The sequence below is a fragment of the Penaeus vannamei genome, chromosome 34, assembly GCF_042767895.1.
Source record: "Penaeus vannamei isolate JL-2024 chromosome 34, ASM4276789v1, whole genome shotgun sequence".
Lineage (NCBI taxonomy): Eukaryota > Metazoa > Arthropoda > Malacostraca > Decapoda > Penaeidae > Penaeus > Penaeus vannamei.
This window is the reverse complement of record NC_091582.1, coordinates 11,627,719-11,652,083: the sequence shown is the minus strand read 5'-3', so window position 1 is coordinate 11,652,083 and position 24,365 is coordinate 11,627,719. Positions and strand designations below refer to the sequence as shown.

General features: G+C 45.3%; 3 protein-coding genes across 4 annotated transcripts in view; all 3 read right to left on the bottom strand.

The window, feature by feature from the left end:
- Positions 1-2,844: 2,844 nt before the first annotated feature.
- LOC138859228 (uncharacterized) lies at positions 2,845-7,552 on the bottom strand. Its single transcript, XM_070113441.1, has 4 exons — positions 7,466-7,552; positions 3,693-3,966; positions 3,351-3,588; positions 2,845-3,229 (listed from the first exon to the last, which is right to left on the bottom strand). Exons 1-4 carry the CDS (start codon positions 7,550-7,552, stop codon positions 2,845-2,847), a joined length of 984 nt encoding a protein of 327 aa, XP_069969542.1.
- Positions 7,553-16,841: 9,289 nt separating this feature from the next.
- LOC138859227 (uncharacterized) lies at positions 16,842-19,240 on the bottom strand. Its single transcript, XM_070113440.1, has 5 exons — positions 19,084-19,240; positions 18,604-18,807; positions 18,005-18,228; positions 17,749-17,853; positions 16,842-16,910 (listed from the first exon to the last, which is right to left on the bottom strand). The coding sequence occupies exons 1-5, from the start codon at positions 19,238-19,240 to the stop codon at positions 16,842-16,844; spliced, it is 759 nt and encodes a 252-aa protein (XP_069969541.1).
- Positions 19,241-20,482: 1,242 nt separating this feature from the next.
- LOC113810034 (uncharacterized) overlaps positions 20,483-24,365 on the bottom strand; it is a 5,613-nt gene continuing 1,730 nt past the window's right edge. For both annotated transcript variants that reach the window (XM_070113779.1, XM_027361718.2), the window contains 2 exons: positions 21,748-22,263; positions 20,483-21,476 (listed from right to left, as the gene is read on the bottom strand). In XM_070113779.1, coding sequence (XP_069969880.1) covers positions 20,506-21,476; positions 21,748-22,213 — 1,437 coding nt within the window. In that variant the 5' untranslated portion in view covers positions 22,214-22,263 and the 3' untranslated portion in view covers positions 20,483-20,505. The remainder of the gene's footprint in view (positions 21,477-21,747; positions 22,264-24,365) is intronic.

Genomic DNA, 24,365 nt, shown 5'->3' with positions numbered 1-24,365 from the left:
GTTCCTCTTCTTCCTCTTCTTCTTCCTCTTTTTCGTATTCTCATTATTATTGTTGTTGTTTTGGAGAGGAAAGGGAGGGGGGGGGCACCCCTTCAGGTGTGCGTGTTCTCCATCATTAGTCAAGGTTACTGATTTCCCGTAATCGATTACGGTAATTACTTCCGGAAGTCATTAGGGCACTTCCTGTTATGACACGTTAGGTACATAGGGGGGGGACCCATGGGGGTGAGGCTAGTGTGTCCAAGGTGTTTTTGGGTGAGGGGTTGGGGTGGTGGAACCTGTGACACCTGCTCTTAGGATGATAGTTTGACCTGCGGCAACAGGATCCATGTTTGTTTGTTGTTCCTCTTCTTCTTCCTCTTTTTCGTATTCTCATTATTATTATTGTTGTTGTTTTGGAGAGGAAAGGGAGGGGGGGGGCACCCCTTCAGGTGTGCGTGTTCTCCATCATTAGTCAAGGTTACTGATTTCCCGTAATCGATTACGGTAATTACTTCCGGAAGTCATTAGGGCACTTCCTGTTATGACACGTTAGGTACATAGGGGGGGGACCCATGGGGGTGAGGCTGCTGTGTCCAAGGTGTTTTTGGGTGAGGGGTTGGGGTGGTGGAACCTGTGACACCTGCTCTTAGGATGATAGTTTGACCTGCGGCAACAGGATCCATGTTTGTTTGTTGTTCCTCTTCTTCCTCTTCTTCTTCCTCTTTCTCGTATTCTCATTATTATTATTGTTGTTGTTTTGGAGAGGAAAGGGAGGGGGGGGGCACCCCTTCAGGTGTGTGTGTTGTCCATCATTAGTCAAGGTTACTGATTTCCCGTAATCGATTACGGTAATTACTTCTGAAAGTCATTAGGTCACTTCCTGTTATGACACGTTAGGTACATAGGGGGGGACCCATGGGGGTGAGGCTAGTGTGTCCAAGGTGTTTTTGGGTGAGGGGTTGGGGTGGTGGAACCTGTGACACCTGCTCTTAGGATGATAGTTTGACCTGCGGCAACAGGATCCATGTTTGTTTGTTGTTCCTCTTCTTCTTCCTCTTTCTCGTATTCTCATTATTATTATTATTATTGTTGTTGTTTTGGTGAGGAAAGGGAGGCGGGGCACCCATTCAGGTGTGCGTGTTCTCCATCATTAGTCAAGGTTACTGATTTCCCGTAATCGATTACGGTAATTACTTCCGGAAGTCATTAGGGCACTTCCTGTTATGACACGTTAGGTACATAGGGGGGGACCCATGGGGGTGAGGCTGCTGTGTCCCTATCATCACTCATGTGTATATATATACATATATATATATATATATATATATATATATATATATATATATATATATATATTGGTTAATGGTTAAGATAAATGTGCTAGACATCTAAGGTCATATAGCACTATAGGAAGGTATAGTAAAGGGGGATGTCAGGTGATAGTTGCTATGTGTCAACTATCTAGTATAGTGTTGAAATGTTGAAAATGAGGGAAAAGATTATGGTGGTTCAGGTAAGGGAGTTAGATTGTAGAGGTTAAGGAACCAAACTGGATTTTATCTCTTTATTGTTAATGAGCCAAGCACAAGTAATGTCAGGTCAGCAGTCGTGTGGCGAATGATGATTCCACCTCAGGTCCGGCGGCTTAAGTACCTGACTGGCGATGTTAGCTCGGCCGGTTAGGGCGGTCCCGAAACAGGGGTCGGCCAATCACAGGTCAGGTGCGGTTCTAGATTGATGGCCAATCAGGAACCGCTACAGCACTCCCCCTCTAGGTTCGCGGTCGCGAAACGGACTTTGGCGATCCTGAAGGGCTGCTGCAGGTGTGCGGGAATAGGAAAGGTCTGGAGGGGGATTTGGTGTGCCTGTGGATCTTGTTTCTTTGGCATTCGATACAGGAACGACACCACTGCCGAACGTCCTTGTTGATGGCGGGCCAGACGACCTTGCTGCAGATGAGTTGTTGGGTGGCCTGGATGCCGCGATGCTGGTGGTAGGCATCGAAGAATCGCCGGCGGAGGGAAGGCGGGATGTATGGGCGAGGGTAGCCGAGGGAGACGTCGCAGAGAAGGTCGTCGCAGGAGTTCGGGATTTTGACTCTCTCAAGGTAGAGGGAAGTCTGGCCCTCTAGGAGTGGAGTCAAGGACGTGTCCTGCCGTTGCTCTCTGCTTACTAGATGGTAGTCCACTGCGTCGTCGGCGAGAGTCGCAGCAGATATGGTCACCCTCGACAGAGCATCGGCGGGCTCATTGTCCGAGCCCCGAATGTGGCGGATGTCCGTCGTGAACTGGGAAATGAAGTCCAGGTGGCGCTCCTCGCGAGGGGATTGGCGGCGGGTCCTCGAGTGTAAGGCGAAGGTGAGGGGTTTGTGGTCCGTCAGGATGTGGAATTCCTTAGCCTCCACAGATGGCTGGAAATGCCTCACCGTGGAGTATGCTGGAAATGCCTCACCGTGGAGTATGCTGCCAGGAGCTCCCTTCCGAAGGAAGGCACTGTACCGTGACTGGCGTGGCGACAGGGTCTGCGAAAAGAAGGCAAGGGGTTGCCATTGCTTACCCTGGCGTTGCTGGAGGACCGCGCCGATGGCAGTGTCGGAGGCGTCGACCGCTATGCTGAGGGGAGCCTCGGGCAGCAGATGGTTAAGCAGGGTGGTAGTGGCAAGGGCTTCTTTGCAGGCTTGGAGGGCTTCGTTAGTCGAGGATGTCCACTCGATTCTGGTGTTTCTGCTGGCCTTGTTAGGTGTGATCAGGGCGTGGAGGGGCTTGAGGAGCTGGGCACACCCGGGGACGAACCTTCTGTAGAAGTTAAACATGCCCAGGAATTTCCGCAGCTGCTTCTCTGTCGCTGGCCTGGGGAACTTACTTATAGCGGTGACCTTCTCCTGCGCTGGGGTGATGCCTTGGGGGTGACGGTGTGGCCGAGGAAAGAGAGGGAAGCGACACCGAACTGGCATTTTCCCGGGTTGATAACGACGCCCGCGTCTTGCAGTCTGCCGAAGAGGGCGCGGAGATGGCGGGCGTGGTCTGCTTCTGAGATGCTGGCGACGAGGATGTCGTCGATGTAGGCGAAGACGCCCTCAAGACCGCGAGTCACGTCGTTTATGAATCGCTGAAAGGTCTGGGCTGCGTTCCGAAGACCGAAGGGCATCCTGAGGAATTCAAAGAGGCCGAAAGGTGTGATCACGGCCGTCTTGGGGATGCCCTCTTCAGCGATCGGGATTTGGTGGAAGGCCCGCACGAGGCCGATCCTGGAAAAAACCGTACAGCCAGACAGCTCGTGGGAGAAGGAGTGCAGGTGCGGCAGGGGGTATCTGTCGGGGGCGGTGATCGTGTTGAGGTGACGGTAATCACCGCACGGGCGCCAGTCACCATCCTTCTTCACCAGATGCAGAGGGGCCGCCCATTGACTGCTGGAAGGGCGTATAATCCCCAACTGCATCATATGGTCGAACTCCGCCCTGGCACTGCGACATCTGTCGGGAGCGAGCGGACGGCAGCGAGAGTGGGCAGGGGGACCGTGGGTGACGATGTGGTGCCGGACTTCGTGCCGTGGTTGGGTGGCCCGGTTGATCGGCTTGGTCAAGGCCGGGAAATCCCGCAGGATGTTCTTGAGAGCGCAGGTCCTAGGAAGCACTGTATATATTAGGGGGGTACTTACCAGAGCCGGAGCAGCGTGCGTGCGGGCCCCGGTTCGGTGGATCAGGGCCATACCTTGAAGATCAACCGTCAGACCGTAGTACGCCAAGAAGTCGGCGCCGATGATGGGTTGAGGGACGTCGGCGACGAGGAAGATCCACTGGAATCGTCGGGCGGGCTCGCCTTCCAGCGAGAGGGTCCTCGAACGCTCGCCGTAAGTGTTGATGGGCGATGTGTTGGCAGCTTCCAGAGTGCGGGAGGAGGGGAAGCGTTTATCTCTGTGGGAGGCACCACACCACACCAAAACTCCGAGTTCAGCCCACCCAGGGGGATCTCCTGTCCTGTGGTGCTGAAGGGTCGAGTGTAGGGATCAGAGCTTTTTGTGAGGCCCTTCTTAGGACCTCACCCAGAGAGGTATAAAGATAATCCCCGAAAGGGGACCAATCTATTTCCAACTTTTTAAATGACCACCACAAAATGAATCAGACCATGGCAGTCACCCTGGAGCCTTTCAAGGCTGCAGGGGGGCGAAAGAAAACCCAAAAGCAGGCCGAACGTGTCCGGCCTGCTGAACCGAGCAAGGACAAGACAGAAACACCAACCACAAAGTCTGTCCATGCACACCAGACTGAGGGAAGCCTGAACTCCCCTCAGAACTCCCTCAGTCAAGAAAGGGCTCCAGTTGTACCAGCCAAAACAGCTGCCCCCACTTCCAAAGGCCTTAAACCCCTGCAAAGGGGAGGCATGAAGCGACGAAGGGTGGAAACTGACTCTGAAGAAGAGGCAGAACACACCCCAAGTCGACTAACGCGGTTTAAGGTACCAAAAAAAAAAAAAGCTGAAGACCGACAATGCATACCAGCTGGTAAGGGCATTGGAGAAGGAAAGAAATGTAAAATTATCAATCCGAATCTCCAGAGATGAGGGCATGATCATTGCCCCCAAAGACAAAGCCACCATGAACTTCCTGCAGGAAATCAAGGTGCTAAAAGATGGGAGGAAGGTGTGTATCTCACCACTGACCTCCCAAGATAAAAAGTCCAAGATGGTGCTACTTGGCTTTCCACTAGGGTTCGACGTGGAGGTGATCACGTCTCTCCCACAAGTGGTGGAGGCTTCCCGCATGACCAAAGGGAAGTCTCCAACCAGGCAAGTCCTGGTTATCCTCAAGGGAGCCCCAATCACCACCCTTGATCTGGGTAACTGGGGCTCATACAAGCTCAGGACATATGTGCCAGAGCCCTTGAGGTGTTTCATGTGCCAGAAATTTGGGCATCACCAGGCCAACTGCAAGGCCAAAGCCAAATGTGGTGTATGCAGCGAGGCACACGAAACTGAAGTGTGTATAAAGGCACACAAAGATGGCCAGAAGGACACAACAGCCAAGTGTCCAAACTGTGCCAAAAAACATCATGCCTGGAGCCTGGCTTGCTCTGTCAGGAAACAGGCAGTGATTAAAAAGCAGGAGCTAGCCAAAAAGCGTCCTGACTTTGTCCCTGCGCCCCCAGGCACCTATGTCTGGGGCCAAAACAAAAAACAAAACCAAAAAGAAAAGACTCCCCGACCTCCTAAGAGGAAGGAGTCGCCCCCACAGAGAAAATTGGATACCTCTAACAGAGAGGAATTCCCCAAGCTTGCTAGTGGCAAAACAACAAAAAGAGCCAAAGGGAAAAATGTTCAAAGTCCACAGCAATGGTCCCCCCAGTAGATGATAATCTTTTCTTTGACGAGAAAGATATAACTCTCCTGTTGAGTGCTGTAGTTTCTGCAGTAGCAACAGCCTTGGGGAGGACCAGTGAGGAGGCGGAGAAAGCAGTGCAGGTCGCCATGACGGCTATGACCCAAACTGTGGCGGCTCTGAAGGGAAGGAAGCTAGAAGCCTCCAAACCAATAACGAGCAGCGCCCCCCTCCCTAAATCCTTAGATGGCAGGCTCGCTTCAAGAGAAACATTACATAAAACCCCAGCTAGTCTATCAGGACAGGCTGAAACTGTGCAGCAGGCCGAGTCTGTACAGCCAAAGTCTCGTCCTCCGACCCGAGGTGACACTTCCAACCTAGGCCCTACACCCCTCGGTAAGGCCTTAAGCGGAGTGTCTGACTTAGAGGAAGTTGTACAATCCTCAATTAACGAGGATCTGTATTTATCTGATGCCACCAGCACTGGGGCATCTGAAGCTGAAGCAAGTGACACTGAGTAACCATCATGGCACACAATCTAAGCATACTGCAGTGGAATATCTGTAGCTATAAAAGCAAGAACTCCTTTCTCCAGTCAATTGTGCGAGCAAGGAGCATTGACGTCGTCATGCTCCAGGAGACACTAACAATGGGGTCCGTGTGCTTCTCAGGATATCATGCCTTCACCACTCCAAACCTGGATGGTGCTAGAGGCCTGATGACCCTGGTAAAAGAAGCTATCCCTTGCTCCTTAATAGCCAACCCACTGTGGAGATGGTGTTGAATCTCTTGCTGTTGAGATTCAGCTACCTGGGGGCTCTATAGAAATATACAATATTTATAGCAAACCACTGTGTGAGAGCTTAGATCTAAACCAGGTCTGTGCTACGGCAGCACAAGACCGAGTGATCATAGGGGGAGATTTCAATGCACACATGGCCATGCTGAATCCCCGCAAAAGGCCGCACGCGGCAGGCATTCACATAGCAGAAGTGCTTGAGACATTCCCTGAGATCGCTCTTCTCAACACCAAAGAACCAACGCATGTGAAGGGAGGGGTCCTAGACCTCACCTTTGCCACTGCAACAATGGTAGAGAGAATTCGGTGGTGTGTCGATGATACGGTTACTAGTGATCACTACGGCATAGTCACCATACTAATGGATGCAGGTCCAGCCCAAAGACCACATCACATTCCTAAATGGAAAACTGACAAGTCCAACTGGTTTGCCTTCCAAGAAGGCTTGGCTCGATGTCTGAAAGACAATGAACCCAATAACAATAATGAAAACGTGGATGTGCTAGAGGCAAGGCTAATCCAGGCTATAAACCAGGCAGCCTCACAAACCATTCCCAAAACTTGCCCATGGTCCAGAACTCACAAAGACGCCTGGTACTATAATGACGAGATCAAAGAGGTCAACCACAGGGTTAATATGTGTAGAAAAAACTTCCGACGGCAAAGATCTCCCGACAATCTGGCCCTGTTGAGGGAAGCTGTTGTGGATGCCAAGGAAACTGCCAACAGAGTAAGGCAGGAAAAATGGCTGGAATGGTGCCAATCTTTTGGGCACCAGACCAGCCTTACAGAGTTGTGGAAACGGGTCAAGCAAGCGACAAGACGCCAAGCCCCGAAATGCACTCATCATGACCCACAATCAGAGGCTAACAGATTGGTGCTTGAGTTCTCTGCCAGAACCAGCACCAACAATCTGCCTCCAATGATGAGAGAAAAACAACAAAACTTAAATCCAGAAAGACTTGCTCTCATAAGAGACAAGGCACTCGAAGCTGATGAAACAGATGCCTTGTTCTCTCTTAGGGAACTAAGAAAATCATACAAATCCAGTTCTGGGTCAGCACCGGGATCTGATGGGATCTCTCACCCCATCATTTCGCATCTAGGCCTTGCAGGAGAACTTGCATTTTTGCAGGTTATCAACAAATTCTGGCAAACAGCCACGGTGCCCCAGAGCTGGAAACAAGCCACAATAGTTCCCATCCTAAAGCCAAAGGAGCCTGGCAAGTACCGTCCCATCTCTCTTCTCAGCTGCCTGGGTAAAACAGCTGAAAAGATGGTACTCAACAGGCTCTGATGGAAAACGGGTCCCCCCCATGAACACCTGCACGGGTTCACAAGGGGTAAGAGCACTGCTCATAGCATTTCCACACTCTTAAGCACAATCTGCACCTCACCTGCCGTGGTTATCTTCCTTGACCTGGAGAAGGCTTTTGAGTTGACAAGTCCACTTGCCATTCAAGAGACCCTAATCCACAAAGGAGTCAAAGGCAGACTCTTGGCCTGGATAGCTGACTATTTTAAAAATAGATCAGCAAATGTCAGATTTCAAGGCCACCTCTCACAGCACATGCCACTTGAAAATGGAACTCCTCAGGGAGGGGTTCTTAGTCCAGCCCTGTTTAATACCCTCATGTCCAACATACTCGACATTCACCTGCCAGAGGGATGCAAGATCATCTCTTATGCAGATGACTTGGCAATCATAGCCTCTGGCAATCACTGCCTTACTAGAGCTCAGCGTTGTCTGAACCTGGTGTCTGAAGAGTGTTGTAGGACGGGTCTAAAAATATCAGCAGCAAAATCCAAAGCAATGGCACTGAGAACCAATGTCAGAAACAAAAAACTCACCATACAGGGTATGGATCTGGAATGGGTGAAGGATTATCTATACCTTGGTGTATGGATAGGACACACACTCACTTTCAAAAAGGAGATCCAATACCTGCTTGACAGAACCAAGGAAAGACTGTCAGTCATGAAAGTCATGACAGGGAGACACATAGGAGCAGGACACAAAGTACTAAGATCATTCTTTGTACATGCTGTCCGTCCTATTATTGACTATGCATCTGTCGCCCTCATTGCTTCCAGCACAACATTAAAAGAAAAACTGGAAACAATACAAAACGAAGCAGCCAGGATAATTCTAGGTGCACCTAAGTGGACAAAGGTCATCAACCTCCTCATGGAAGCTGATTTACCGTCCATGGACACTAGAATAGATCTAATGGCAGCACAGTTCCTTTCCAAGGTCCTGCAGGCACCCACAACCTGCTATCTAAGACGAAGAGTTCTCAGACGCCTACAATAAGATTACCAGTTGTTTGCAGACAATTCCTGGCTCATACAGCCAGAGTTTTGATACGCTTTCAACTAAAAGATTCATTGCTTGCCAAGGGTATGGATCAATATTCCATGCCTAGCCTAAAGGCACAAGCACAAAGGGTCATTGAACAAATAACTCCGCCGGGTAGTATAACTTACTACACGGACGGATCCGTGGATCCAATAAACCATACTGCAGGCGCCGGCTTTGCAACAAAGGATACCACAGCATCCATTAGGGTCACTGACAATGCCTCAACGCTTCAGGCTGAAACGGTTGCGATCATGGAAGCATTGACACGCGTCCCTGAGGGGAGGGCACGTTGTCATTCATACAGATTCAAGAGCAACTATTGACAGCTTACAGCATAGCATGCCCCCAGATAACATCTACCTCTTGACAACAGTACTATACATAGCCGAAAGAATCCTTAGTCAAGGTAGAAGAATCATCATAAACTGGGTCCCAAGCCATATAGGCATACAAGGGAACGAGCTTGCTGATAAACTAGCCGAAAAGGGCATCCTCCATGATCGTTAAACCTAGCCGAAGGGGACTGAGCCAAGGTACCAAAGCTGCAGCGTGTGCGGTCCTCCGGGGAGCACATAGAGAAAACATCACAAAATCGCTCGCTGCCAAGTGGTACTCAGATGCTTTAGGCTATGAGCCACTGGCCCTTCCTCCAAATACAAAAAGAGATACCGAAGTCATACTATTCAGACTAAGACTAGGTTACCAATGCGCTTGGCAAATTATTGACAGTGAGACTGGGAGGTTATGTAAAGACTGCGGCGAGCCTAACGCCACCCTGTTACATTACTTGCAGAATTGTGTACACACACAATTTCTGAGGCAGGGACCACTCACCACAGCTGCCGGGCTGGTAAAAAGGGTGTGCAACATGCTTTCACCGTGGCAGCTGGATCGCTTGCTTGCAATCCAGCCACCGCGGTAAGCATGCAGTTCAAAGAAAACATCTGAGTTAACTAGAAATAATTAACACAGGCCGGGCCACTCCAGAGAAAAGGCCCGGGCGAAGCATAACCGTAAATCTAACTGAACTGAACTGAACCCGGCATCGCTCACTCGGACAAAGTAATAATAATCTAATGGGCAGCGAATTAATTAACCTGATCCATCGCAACATAATCACCCAACTTGGACCAGACTTCAACACTTTTGTAAGTGCTAGAGGGAAAGGAAGACCAGACATCATAATAGGAAATAGGAATATACACATGAATTATGCCATACAAGAAGGTCCACTAACAACATCGGATCACATTCCTATTATCTTCACCCTGGCGACGTCACCCATCATGATCCCGCAAGCAAAAATGTATGACTATAAAAGGGCGGACTGGGAACTATTCAAAAGAGATATGGAACAACATATGGACCTACCTACAGAAGAAGAGCTCACAGTTAATAAAGAATACATTGACAATAAAATCGATAGCTGGTATGCAACGATTGAAAGTGTAATGAACAAAGCAATACCCAAGAAAAATTACATAACTCTGCCTCACCCCTTGACAAGCAACCACCTTAAGCTACTAACATGGAGATACAGAAACATCTTGGAGATAAAAGAACATCTTGGATGGACGCCTCTTCTACGTACCCAATATAAGCAACTCCAGAAAGAAATGAAGGAGGAAAACAAAACATTAGCCACAAACCACTGGAACAAACTTATGGAGGAAACAGAAATAGAGTATAATAACCCTAAAAAGTTCTGGAAAAAAGTAAAACGACTAAAGGGAAGCAACCGCAAAGAAACACCCTACATCTTAAGCGCCAACAATGAGAAAATATCAGACGATCAAGAGAAGGAGGAGGTTTTTCGAAGATTCTGGGAAAACGTTTCGAAATCAATGATGAAGATAACCGCAATTTCGATATGCAACACGAAGCTATGGTGCAAGAGTACCTCTCAAATAATAGATACAGACTTCTCCCCTATAGAGAAGCACAAGCAATCAAACTTAGCAATGATAACCCTCTCACAAGACCCATCACAACAGGGGATATCAAGTCTATAATTAAAAACTTCAAGGATAAAGCCCCCGGCCAAAGTGGAGTAAGAAAGACTGTAATGCAGCATCTCCCGGATGTTGCCATTGCAGAACTGAAAACAATTTTCAAATGGGCTTTATCAATGGGCTATTTTCCAACAAAATTTAAAAATGCCATAATGGTCTTCATAGCAAAAGCAGGAAAAGACCCCAAAAAGTTGAAAATTATAGACCAATATCCCTTTTAGAAATACCTGGTAAGATCTTCGAAAAACTAATTAATGACACAGTGAAAAGGCACACGGAAAACAACAGTCTATTCAACCCAAATCAGTATGGATTCAGGAAAGGAAGAGGAACACAACAGGCTATAACTTCCACATACGAAACTGTAGCAATATCCCAAAGAAAGAGACAGCAATGTAACATTGTATGTCGTGACATAGCAAAAGCATTTGACAAACTTTGGAAATCAGGACCACTTCAAAATTCTACAAATAAATCTTCCAGACATCATCGAAAAAATCCTTAGCAACTTTTTAGAAGACCGCACGGCAACACTAAAGATAGGGAACATAGTAGGACCTAAGTTCCCCTAAGTGGCGTGCCTCAAGGATCAATATTGAGCCCAACATTATTCATATTTTACACAGCTGACCTCGAAAGACCCGGGAACAATTGTGTAGATGTGAGTTTTGCAGACGATAACACCCAGATCATAATATACCCTTTAATCAAGAAAGAGGCATTAGCAACAACGAAGGCGAACGAAATACGAAGAATAAATTTTGAGAATAAATGGAAGATCTAGACCAACAAAAACAAATTCCAACTACTATCAATATCAGCAACAAAACCAAGGGAAGTAGTAGTTGACAACGAAAGAATACCATTCAAAAACAAAGTCACAGTACTCGGCATGGAATTTGGTACACGCGGAGTATCATCACTTATAAAACGACGACTTGCAACGGCCAAGTTCCAGTACACGAAACTCAAACGATTTGCGAAAATGAGTTAAAAAATACAGCTCCACTTTTATAAAAACCCTTATTAGACCAATCATGGAGTACCCGGCCATTCTCCTGTGCATCTCATCGAAAACTAACATAACCAAGATGCAACAATTTCAAAACAGTCCTTCGGACAGCAACAAGGAGGAACGATGAAGATAATCTATCAATAGCAGAATTGCACAAGTACAAAATGGAGGCAATATATATCAGACTCTACAACTTGGCAAGAAAAGTCTGGGACAAACTAGAAACCATAGACGAAGAACTGACGGCACGATCACTCGAAGAGAACAACCCTCTTGAGAACGACCACTCGTGGTGGAGGCGAATATCCCCTACATCGAGAGCGGAGAGCCGATGCCGGACTACGCAACAAACGTCTAGGAAAAGCAGCATTTCCGAATGCGCAAACCACCACAACTAGACTTGTATATAAACTTTATTTTGTAAATAATTTTGTTAATAAAATTTAAATAAGCAGCAAGTAGGTCTGCCCTACTACTTCTACCTCTCTCTCTGCTTCATTTCCGACCTTCTCTCCCTAAGCTCCAGCTAGCTTGTCCCACTGTCTCCTCTCTTTCCTATCCTGCCGCAAAAAAAAAAAAAAAAAAAAAAAAAATCATCCACCTATTCACGGCAGGAGAGAGCGTCGGACAAAGTCGGCATCAGGCGCTTCGTACGCACGCGAAGCACCGTACATTTAGTCACTTCAGTGAAAATAAACCTAAACCATCCCTATGCAGAGGAGGGGCCGGGGTGAGGGGTCGTCGTATCAGTCGAGCGGCTTGCGGGGGCGGAAGCGCTGGAGAGGTCTGCGTGAGCACGAACGACGCGACGGCCGATCGCAGGGCATTTCAGAGGGTAAAACTCCGTGTTCATGTAATAGTTTCAAGCTAGCCTCATCGCCTTCAAAATAACTTTTTGTAAATTGGAATGGTTTGATACCACATCCTACACACACGGAAGTCATGGCGAGACTAATGTTAAAATTGAATTTCATAGCTTCTATTTTAGCTAATGTTCATTCATTTGCTGTTTCCCTTGTGAATTCTTTTCCCATTGGCTATTAAATTAACCGCCAAACAGTTGACCAATGAAATCGTGACACTGGCCGTGACGTCACAGGCGAGATAACAGGAACAGTTCGGGTAGGAGAGACCCCGCGCATGCGCAGTGGAGAATTCGGTCTATTCCCGCAGCTCCCGTGCGAATCTCACCTCGTGTTATTATTATTATTATTATTTATTTTAGAAATTAAATAACTTTGTTATTATTAATTTGCGAGACAAATTTATTAAATGAAAAGTGATTGTTAATTAAATATCTTCAAGGCTATAAGGTCAGTTTTGGTCGATTCAATGGTGACGCCTTTTTCCAATAATACCAAACCTTGTCGGCGTGCTTCCTGTCTGGCTTCAAGCAGAGTGAGACTAGTTTTGTATCAGAGTTGCTACCTCAGACTCAAACTTGTAAGTGGGACAGCCTCTATAAAATACATTATGGGGGCCACCGCAGTTTGCACATGTGCGTGTTTGTGCAGGGCAGTTTGATCTGTTATGACCGGGTTGGGCGCATAGGGTGTATCGGGCTGTGGAACGGCAGTTTGGCAGGATGTCCAAAACGCGAACAGTTTTGAAATTGACAGGGAGGAGGTTGGTATGGTCGAACAGGAAGCATTGTAGATCAAAAGGGAAGGTCATGTGTACGGAAAGTAATTTTGGCAATATTGTTTTTTTTTTTTTTTTTTCGATGTAACTGCTGATATCACATCGCGGTCTTTAAGGCAGCCGGGTAAGTACTCTCCACAAGCTGACCAATCGATACCCATAGGGCAGCTTGTTGGAGAGATAGAAAGAGGTTCTAGTAAAGGATTAAAAGCTGGGTGAGGTTCTGCAGAAATAGGATTGCCAGAGAAATCAGTTAGATTTGTCAATGCTATAGCTTCAGTTTCAGATATAACTGTAACAAGACGGGAACGATCGGGTCGGGTACGGATGGGGACTCTGTCCATTTGCTCTTGAAGACATTGTTAATGGTTAATGGTTAAAATAAATGTGCTAGACATCTAAGGTCATATAGCACTATAGGAAGGTATAGTAAAGGGGGATGTCAGGTGATAGTTGCTATGTGTCAACTATCTAGAGTAGTGTTGAAGGGGTTGAAGATGAGGGAAAAGGTTATGGTGGTTTAGGTAAGTGAAGGGTATCTATGTGTCTGAGGAAGGAGAACAGGTTGTCAAGGCAGAAGCTTTGGGATTCTGTAAGGATGTCTGATATGTTGGGAGGTCGGTGAAGGGAGGACAGGTGTGGAAATGCAGAGGTATGTGCTGTATTAAAGCGTGGACAGGACAAGAGAATGTGTGGAACTGAAAGAGGGACGTTACATAGAGGACATAAGGGCGGGTCTGAGCGTGACATTAGATAGGCGTGTGTTAGGCGAGTGTGGCCAATACGTAAGCGTGCGAGGGCCGTCTCCCGTCTGTTTTTGTGAAATGGAGCTGACCAAGAGGAGATTGATGGTTTTACGGTAAGTAATTTATTGTTGTGGAGTCTTGACTAAATAGATTGCCATCGGGTATACAAGAAGGTCTTAAAGTTGGGGTAATAATCCGTAGCTGGAATATGTGAGAGGCATAGTTGAGGTGATGTGGACATTGCGGCATAACGTGCAAGGGTATCTGCCTGTTCATTGCCAGGGATTCCAACATGGCTGGGTACCCGGCAAAATCTGACAGATTTGTGACGTGTGGATAGATAGAACAACCAGTTCTGGATCTTACAGACAAGGGGATTGGTCGAGTGCATAGACATTATGAGGGTTAAAGAGTTATGGGAGTCGGTAAAAATAGTAAAAGAGGAAGAGGGGGATGAATATATGCGTCGTAAAGCAAAAAGGAGTGCACATATAGTTCTGTAGTAAGGACACTAGATTCAGGAGGGAGGGTGTATTTGAAAGTGCAGTTTGGGAATGTTACTGCGAATCCAGCTCCTGAGATGGATTTGGAACCGTCAGTGTAAACATGAATGCTGGAGCAATGAATGGAGACATGGTCAAGGAAATGAGTGAGAAGGATAGAGGGGGGAATATCTGATTTTGGTGGGTCAGGGAAAACTGAGGAGGAGATACAGGGGTTAGGTAAAAGCCATGGAGGAATGGAATGGACAGAAAGTGGGAGAGGTCGGAAGTGAGGAAAGGGGGAATGGGAGAGGAGGGTATCCATGCGTACGGGGAGAGGAGTTGGTAAACGTGGAGAAGAGGTAAAGGTATGAAGCAAGGATTGTGGAATAGTTAGTTTGGTAAGGGAAAATTGGTGAAATCGAGCATAGCATCGGAGAGAGAGAAGGGCTCGACGTCGAGAGAGGGACGGCATGCCTGATTCAGTATATAGGCTCTCAACTGGAGAGGAGTGGAAGGCGCCTAGGGCTAAGCAGAGACTGCTGTGGTGGATTGTATCAAGGTGAGCAACATGAAGATGGAGGAGAGTTTTGCGATCTGAGCCCCAGGAGATGTGTGAAAGAGTTTGTAAGATTCGGAGGCGGTGTTGAGCTTTTTCTTTGATGTACAAGATATGGTCTCGCCAGGACAATTTGGAATCAAATATAACGCCTAGGAATTTGCCAGAAGAACGGTATTGGAGTGGAGCGTTATATAAGAAGCGTGGGGGTTTAGGGACCGTACGTGAGCGAGAGAAAAGGATGGGGGAAGATTTGGAGGTAGAGAAGCGAAAGCCATGGTTGGTGGCCCAAGAAGTTATTGATGTTATTGCAGACTGTAGGAATTGACAGAGATCTGGTATAAATGTGCCAGATGCATAGATGGTTAAGTCATCAACATATAGTGATGCCCGGGCTCCTGGTGGTAGGACTGAGACTATGTCATTTACAGCAAGAAGGAATAAAGTACTAAGCACACTTCCTTGTGGGACGCCTTCGAATTGAGGAAAGGATGATGACGTGGAAGAGGCAATTTTGACCTGGAAAGTACGTTTAGAAAGGAAAGATTTTATGAAGACACCCATGTTTCCACGTAAACCTAGGGAGGTCAATTGTTGGAGGATGTGGTACCACCATGTGGTATCATATGCTTTTTCTAGATCAAAGAATATGGCTAATACGGATTCATGGCGTGCAAATGCAGATGTAATATATGTCTCGAAATGGGCAAGTGGGTCTGCTGTACTTCGGGCACGGCGGAAACCAAACTGGGAAGGAGAAAGGAGATTACGAGATTCAAGACACCACATTAAGCGGAAGTTAACCATTCGTTCTAGTAACTTGCACAAGCAGCTAGTTAGAGCTATGGGGCGGTAATCTTAGGGTAGGGTACCTGATTTATTGGGTTTTAAGAAAGGTAGGATAAGAGCATCTCGCCAATGAGAAGGGAAATTTCCTGACATCCATATGTGGTTGAAAATAGTTAAAAGGAAGGATAGAGAGGAAGATGGGAGGTGTCGGAGCATACGATAGTGAATACCATCAGGGCCTTCATGAGTGTTTAGGCATGACTGTAATGTAGCGCTGAGTTCAGAAGAAGAAAAAGGAGCATTATAGGACTCATCAGAGGATAGGGTGAAGGTAATAGGGATGCGTTCCTTGATGGCTTTAATGGAAGAAAAGTGTGGGGAAAGGTGAGAGCCACTACTGACCTGGCTGAAATAGTTGCCCAGTTCATTAGCTACTTCGACAGGTTCAGAGATGAGAGTATCTCGAATATGGAGGACGGGTGCAGGATGGGGGGGATGTTTGCCTGATAATTTATGGATCCGTCGCCAAACAGCTGAAATAGATGTAGATGATGTAATTGAGGAAACATAATTTTGCCAGCTATTTGTTTTGCTGTTTCTAATTGTACGGCGAAGATAGGCAAATGCTCTTTTAAAGGAAATAAGGGCTGATAGCTGGTGAGGGGTGCCTCGTTTGTAGCGATAGATGTTCCAGGCTGCTCGTTTTAAGCGAAGCGCTTTGATGCAATCAGAATTCTACCATGGAACACATTTAGAGGTATAAGGTCTTGAAGTGCGAGGAATGGCTGTATAGGCAGCTCTTAGGATCGTGGTTGTAAAATATTATAGCATATCTGAAATGGACGGTAAGGGGGGGGTGGAGGGATAGGTATAGTAGAGAGCGAAGTGAAAGTATGCCAGTCAGCTCTATCAAAGCACCAGCGTGTAGGATTAGGAAGTGGTACATATGAAGTAGGAGAAAGGAGTATTGGGAAGTGGTCACTATAGGGGAAGTGGTCTAGAACTGACCAGTGGAAATCTAAATGTAGAGTAGAAGAGCATACAGAGAGGTCAAGGCATGAAAAGGATTGTGTGCGCATGTCAAAGTGTGTGGGGCGATCTGAATTAAGAATAATAAGGTTATTTGTGAAGAGGAAGCGTTCTAGAGATCGGCCTCGAGAGTTGGTGGTAGAGTCACCCCACAGAGTGTGGCGGCAGTTGAAATCACCAACTACAAGGAAAAGTGGTTGGAGTTGGGAAATTAGAGTCTCAAAGGCAGTAAAGTCAATGGGATGGGATGGGGAGAAGTAGACTGAAATCACTGTGATCCAGCGGCGAAGAAAGATGCGAATAGCTGTGCACGGGACAGTAGTTTGTATGGGAGGTATGACATATGGTGTTTTATGATGGATGAGTATAGACGAGACATAAAGGGAGTGTGGGGAAGAGATAAAATAATAATTGGGAATTGGAATAGGAGGGTGTGTGAGAAAAGTCTCTTGGAGGCAGATAATAGATGGATTATAAGAAGCAAGAATATGACGTAGGTCTGGTCTATGAAAGCGGAAACCGCGAATATTCCAATGTAGGAGAGCTATAGCTTATGAGTAATATCGCATACGGTACATATTGGGGAATCTGGGGGAGAAGGAGCTAGGGGGTGTGAAGGAGGGGTATTAGGAGATAGGGAATTTGGGGAAGGGCATTGTTGTGACATGAGCGATTCTCGTGTGTATCCGAGAGGGAGTGCAAAGGATAGAGGGGATGGAGGGGGGGAGAATGTACCTATAGTTTGAGCTGAAGGGGGTAGGTTGTGTTGGGATGGAGTAGAAGTGGAGGGAGTATTAGTGGATATCGGAAGGATGGATAGTTTGAGTTGAAGGGGATGTGTTGTCTTGGGAGGGATTAGGAGGAAGGGGTGTAGGGGTGCTGTGAGTAATAGGGGGATGGGTATTGGGAGGATGGATATCGGAGGTGGACGGAATTGAGGGGGTTAGGTTGTGTTGAGAGGGAGTAGGAAGAAGGGGTGTATGGGGAATATTAGTAGGAGGGGTATGTATATCGGCAACCACTTCAAGTGTGGAAGGATCTTGTGTCTTCAGCATATAACTTTGGATGTAATCCATTGTTTCTGCAGTGGAATTGGTTGGGGAGTTTTGCGGGGTAAAGGTGTTCTAATGAGGGGGGAGCGGGAAAGGAGACTGGTGTCTCAGGAATAAAGGTATAGGTAGGTGGAGGTGATTGTTCTGTAGGGGAAGAAGGGTTAGAACGTTTAGTCTGTCTACTGCGGGTAGTGCGGGGAGGGAGAGGGGGTGGTATTGGGGCTGTAGTTGAGATAGGAGCTGTGGTTGAGATTGGGGTGTCTGGGTTTGGAGTGGTAAAAGAATTGGTCTGAGGAAGGTACAATGTAGAAGTGGTTGGGGCTGTAGTTGAGATTGGAGCTGTGGTTGAGATTGGGGTGTCTGGGTTTAGAGTGGCAAAGGAATTGGTGTGAGGGAAGTAGAATGTAGAAGTGGAAATGGGGACATCTTGGGGTGGAGGGGGAGGGGCTGAGCGAACGATGTTACTAGAGTATGGAGTATGAGAGAAACCTTGTCGACGTGCTTCCTGTCTGGCTTCACGTAAAGTGAGACCATTTTTGTATCTGAGAGTTGCTACCTCGGATTCAAACTTGTAAGTGGGACAGCCTCTATAAAATACATTATGGGGGCCGCCGCAGTTAGCACATGTTCGTGTTTGTGCTGAGCAGTTTGATCGATTATGACTAGGTTGGGCACATATGGGGCATCGGTCTGTGGAACGGCAATGTTTGGCAGGATGTCCAAAGCGCCAACAGTTTTGACATTGACGGGGAGGGGCTTGGTATGGTCGAACAGGGAGGGATTGTCCACCAATGGAGATACGTAAGGGAAGGTCATGTGTACAGAAGGTAATTTTGGCTATGTTGGTCGGATTCTTTCGTTGACCTTTAGGAGGAATGGTATAGCAATGTGTTGATTTCACATCTTGGTCTTTGAGGCATCCTAAAAAGTCTTCTCCACAGTCTGACCAATCTTTGGTATCGACTGGGCAGTTTGCTGGGGAGAGAGAGACAGCTCCGGAACAGGTATTAAGAGTTGGATGAGGTTCTGCAGGAATGGGGTTGCTAGAATAATCAGTTAAATTTGATAGTGCTATAGGTTCAGTTTCTGATCTGACTGTTACCAGACGGGAGCGATCGCGTCTGGTATAGAAAGGGACTCTGCCTACTTGTTTTTGGAGGCATTGTTGAAAGAGAAGAGTGTTGCCTGAGTAGAAGGGATCACGAAAAATCGGTCCCATTTAGCTGGGCTAAATAGTGTTTAAGATATCTGTAGGGTTGGTGGTGGTGGATGGTCGGGGACGTGTGGAAGAGGGAGTATTACGGAATGATGGAGAATAAGGCTGTAAGGTAATAAGGGAGGGTTGGGTGCTTGATGAAGGTTGCGGGGGTATAGTTGATGAATCTGAGGAAGTTGGGTGGGTAGGAATGTCTTCTGGAGATTGATTCTCTGCTTGGGTGGGTAATGCACTAGTAGGCATTGAGGAGTGGGTAGTAGTTTCAGTGTTCGGAGCCGTGGTCAAAGGAGAGCCTGGGTTGGGGCTATTTGATAAAGGGGCTAGCCTCATTGCCTCTAATAAAGGGATTACATTTTCATTACTGGTCATGGGGAACCTGGATTATATAAAACGGCATAAACGGTCCACCCTCATGCTCTTGAAGGTAAGGGCTAGATTAGTCGGGAGTACCGTGCCCATAGTTCCCGCAGGCCGTTCAGGACTGGCACAAGGTCAGCCTTTCATCCTCTCAGCACGGCTCTCACACCTTAGGAAGTAGATAGTAGAAGGGGATAGAGAAGACACGGAAACAAAAGCTGGAGGGGGAAAAGACCATGCAAAATTAGTTGAGTCGAGGGCTGGGGCCCTAGGCAGGGGAGATCCCTGCATTGGGTCTCAGTCTTCGTCTCCTAAGCCCCCCCCCCCCCCACGACAACAACGGGCAAGGGATTGGGGGGGAGTAATAAGGGAAGATGAGGTGATTGGTGAAGAAGGCTGTGGGGGTAGATTTGATGAAGTTGAGGAAATTGGGAGAGTAGGAGTCTGCATTGAGAAGTGGGTAGTAGTTGTAGAGTTCAGAGTCGTGGTCAAAGGAGACTTCAGGACTGGCACAGAGTCAGCCTTTCATCCTTTCAACACAGTTCTTACACCTTAGGAAGTAGAAAGTAGAAGGGGTTGGAGAAGGGACTGAAACAAAAGAGCTAGAAAGAGAAGAGACCATGCAAAATTAGTTGAGTCGAGGGCAGAGGCCCTAGGCAGGTGAGATTCCTGCATTGAGTCTCAGTCTCCGTCTCCCAAGGCTCCCCCCCCCCCACCCCCCCACGACACCAACGGGCAAGGGATTGGGGGATATATTTATGTAATTATAGCAGTATATGTCACACTTTGTCATAGTGGATGTTAATCCATATATTCTTCATAATGAACTTAATGGACACTGTATTTGTTTCTAGATTAATAATTTAAAAATCAGTAAATAAATCTCTTTATTGACAGAAATAATAAACTTCTCCATACTTATAACTGCATATGTGCAAATTGCATTTAAAAGGGATTAATGTACTTTAATGGGAGCATACTTTTGTTAAAATACTTTTTCATATATTCTATATATGATTCATATGATGGCTACCAAATTTTGCAGTATAATTTATGGCTTGTTTGGGTACAATACATCACAATGTGTATTGGCTTTCAAGGACAAAAATTTGTAAATCACAATATGTGTAAATACTCTCCTTTTTATTTTCTTACAATAAGTCTTCTTGCACTAAATCTTCAATATTTTTATCAGAGCAATAAAGTAAGACCGAGTTTCCACCAACATCCTCGTGGAGAATCACATTCTGCTGATCATCACAAATACATTCACAGTTTTCAGATATAACCTCAATATGTTTCTCAGTTTCAAGCTTTCTAGTCACATCATCTAAATTATCACACAACTGTCTTAGTGCATTTTCTGAAACTAATCCTACAGTTAATCTTGATATTCTTTCTATTTTCATTTGAATTTCATTTCTTAATTTCTCTACTTCATCAACAGATCCATGTACTTCAATTTCTGTATGGGATTTAGGTGCTTCCTCTGTCTTTATATCTTGTACATCCACAATAGTCACATTAGTGCTAACAGTCTCAGGAAGTTCAGCCTCTACTTCAGTTTCATTCTCAACCTGAAGGCTAATTGAAGGAACATCTGACGTAACAGAAAACTTTCCTGGTAATTTTTTCACAGATCCTTTACGGTAGCTTCGAGTAATGAAGAGATTCTGTTTAGCAGCTAAATGCCTGATATTATTCTGTTTCAAAACTTGATGTCGATGAAGTGGCATTTTTGTCTTCATAATTTCAATTATTTGGAAAATAGTGTAACCCGATCTAATTAAATCTGTAATCATAGTTTTTTCTTTGCTGTTCATACGCTGGTGAAAGCCATCATCTTCATGCCCATAATGAGTTTTGCAAAAGTAAACTGTAGCTCCTCCTTCTCTCAAAAATGTGACCTCCATAAAAGATGTACACATTCCATTTATCTTCATACTGCCTTTCTTAGCCCTCTGGGGATGAGCTTTCTCTGAATCTTGCGATGTTGCATAGCCACTTCGACGACATATGTAAAACACTCTTTCATTCCCAGAGACCATCCTCTTGACTGATGTGCGAGATGCATAAGATGATTTACATCTTTCTTCAGTCTCTTCCTTCCACCTAAAGAAATCTGGAGAAAAAAAATATATATATATATAACAGAATATTGCCAGGTAGTACAGTATTTTGTTTATTTCACTAGTGTACAATATGAAATTCTTTCTCTTTCTTTGAGTACAATATGGAAAACAATTTTAAATTTTGATTGAAAGATTTTTCTTAACTATGCAGTGTAGTTTTCACTCTCATTGTAAATAATGAATACATCATGATCTTATCCATGGATTATCCTTTATTGGTCCATCATTAATATAACAATAATCTTTAATTTTTCTACTGACCTTCCTTTTGCTGAAATGTCACTTTCTCACACTGGAACTTCAATTTGTGCGTCCGTATTAGGTGAGTGATGAGCCTCACAATGCGATTAGTCCGGAAGTTGCATCCAGTTTCTAGACATGGCATCTTATTTCGATTTGATTTATAAAAGTTGTGCGTTTTCCGAAGATGTGAAGTAAGACTGACCCTAGTTTTGTACATCCTCTTACATATGGGACATAATACTGCAATATCCTCATCTGTAGATTTACAACTATCCCTTAATTTGTTTCTCTTACTACTGGCTACCTGTTCTAACTGGTTGTCTTCTGTGCTGTCATTATATACATGTATGGAATCTGAGTCATCCATGACCTGTAAGTCAGTAATGCCTTGCAATTCTTCTAAAGACACTGGAAGCTCATTTTTCAAATATATTTCTTTAAGTGAGAGATCTTTGTCAACTTCACTTTTTGATGTGTTTGCCATGTGTGCTGTTCACTGTTGAAATATTACTAGTGGTCTGCTCTTTGTGTTCACTGAAAAGAGAATGAGAAAAAAAGTTAACCATTATGTTTAAAAAAAAAAAATATATATATATATATATATATATATATATATATATATATATATATATATATATATATATATATATAAAATGAACTAACAAAATATGTAAACACTGATGACACTCATAAAAAAGACATTAGCTTCTATAAAACACAAACTAGAAAAAAATCTAAACCATTCTACTATTTACTAACAGTAATGAAAAAGGTTAAAAGTTAAATGTGAGATAATAATATAATATCTTTAAATTTTAAATTGATATTGACAAGGATAGATCCTATCATAGTCTAAGTCCTGAAACAAATTAATACTCATGTTACGAACACAATACAACAAAGCGAGCATCACCAAATACATGGAAAGCTATTGTGAAAAACAAGATGCAGCCTTGCCCTTCCAAAATACTTTTATACAGATTATTTACATCCTCACTCTAACAGCCATTTTGGATTCATTCTAGAATTACTGTTTTTATAGCCATGAAAAAAATATCAGAATCAAATGGTTTGACAAAATTAATACCTATTACTATTATGAAATATATATGGTATACATAATACTGACAAGTATCTTTATGATATTAAATTACTGACAACTTCAATGATTATTAGTTAATGGTTAAAACTAATAAATGTGCTAGACATCAAAGGTCATATAGCACTATAGTATTGTGCTGTGGCAAAAATGGTAAAAATGAGTTAATAATTAGGATAGAATGTGTTAAATGCCAAAGGTTGTAGAATGCTATAGGATACAATGTTACTGAAAAGAGTAAAAATGGAGAGCAAATGGAATAAGGAGTGGATTTGAAAAGGGGAAGGAGTTAAGGGTATATGGGGATTAGATCAAATGGAGAGTATCTGTGTGTCTGAGGAAGGGAGAGTAACACTGAGGAAAACTGCAACAGCCATAATGCATTTGTAAAGGGGAAGGGGTTACGGTTATAGGGGGATTAGATCAAATGGAGAGTATGTGTGTGTCTGAGGAAGGGAGAGTAACACTGAGGAAAACTGCAACAGCCATAAAGAAACAGGGAACAGGGTGACGAAATATCAGGAAGAACATCAGGAGGGGAAGGATCCAGAGAAGGATACTGTTGCAACATGAGGGAATCATGTGACCAGCCAGGTGGTAGTAAGGATACTGGGGAAAAAAGAGGGAATAGTGATACACATGGAGAAGGAAAGGATGGGGTGTTTTGGGGGAAAAGTGGGAGGAAGAGGGGTAGGAGGAACTTGAGGAAGAGGAGGATGGATATCAGTAAACACTTTCAATGCAGGGGGGAACAGGAGTAGAGGGATTGGAGGATGGATGAGGGAGTGAAGCATTCTCTTAGGTCATGTCTAGGAAGTTTTGGATGTCTTCAAGAGTTGGGTGGTGGGGTCTGAGAAAAAAGGTTTTCTTGAAAAGAGGAAGAGGAGGGGGGAGGAGAGGATGTGGTAGAAGATGGGGTGAAATGTTTAGATTGCCTGGTGCAACAGGTAGAGTGAGAAGGTGGAGGGCTAGGCATTGGGGAAGTGGTAGGGACTGGAGTATCTGGTTTTAGACTGGAAAAGGAATCTAACTGGGGTAGAGATAAGATGGTTTAGGGTAGAGGGAAGAAATACTGTCAGAGTAGCTGAAACATCTTGAGAAGATGGGAGGAGAGCAGAGTAAAGAACAGTTTTAGAAGGGGTAGAGAGAGAAAAACCTCATCAGCATGCTTTCTGCCTGGCCTCATGCAGAGTGAGGCCTAGTCTGAATCTGAGAATTGCCACCTCAAATTCAAGCTTGTAGGCATGGCAGCTCCTATAAACTACATTATGGGAGCCACCACAACTGGCACATGCATGTGAATGAGCACAGCAATTTGAATGGTAATAATCAGGTTGGGCACATAGAGGGCAGCAGGCTGTGGAGCGACAGTGTTTGGCTGGGTGACCAAAAATCTAACATTACTGACTCTGACAGGGAAGGGGTTAGAGTATGATATGGTCGGACATGGCAGGAAAATCCACCAATATAAACTTCATGGGGGAGACCATGTCTACAGAAGCTAATCTTGGCAATATTGGAATAGGACTTACACTGG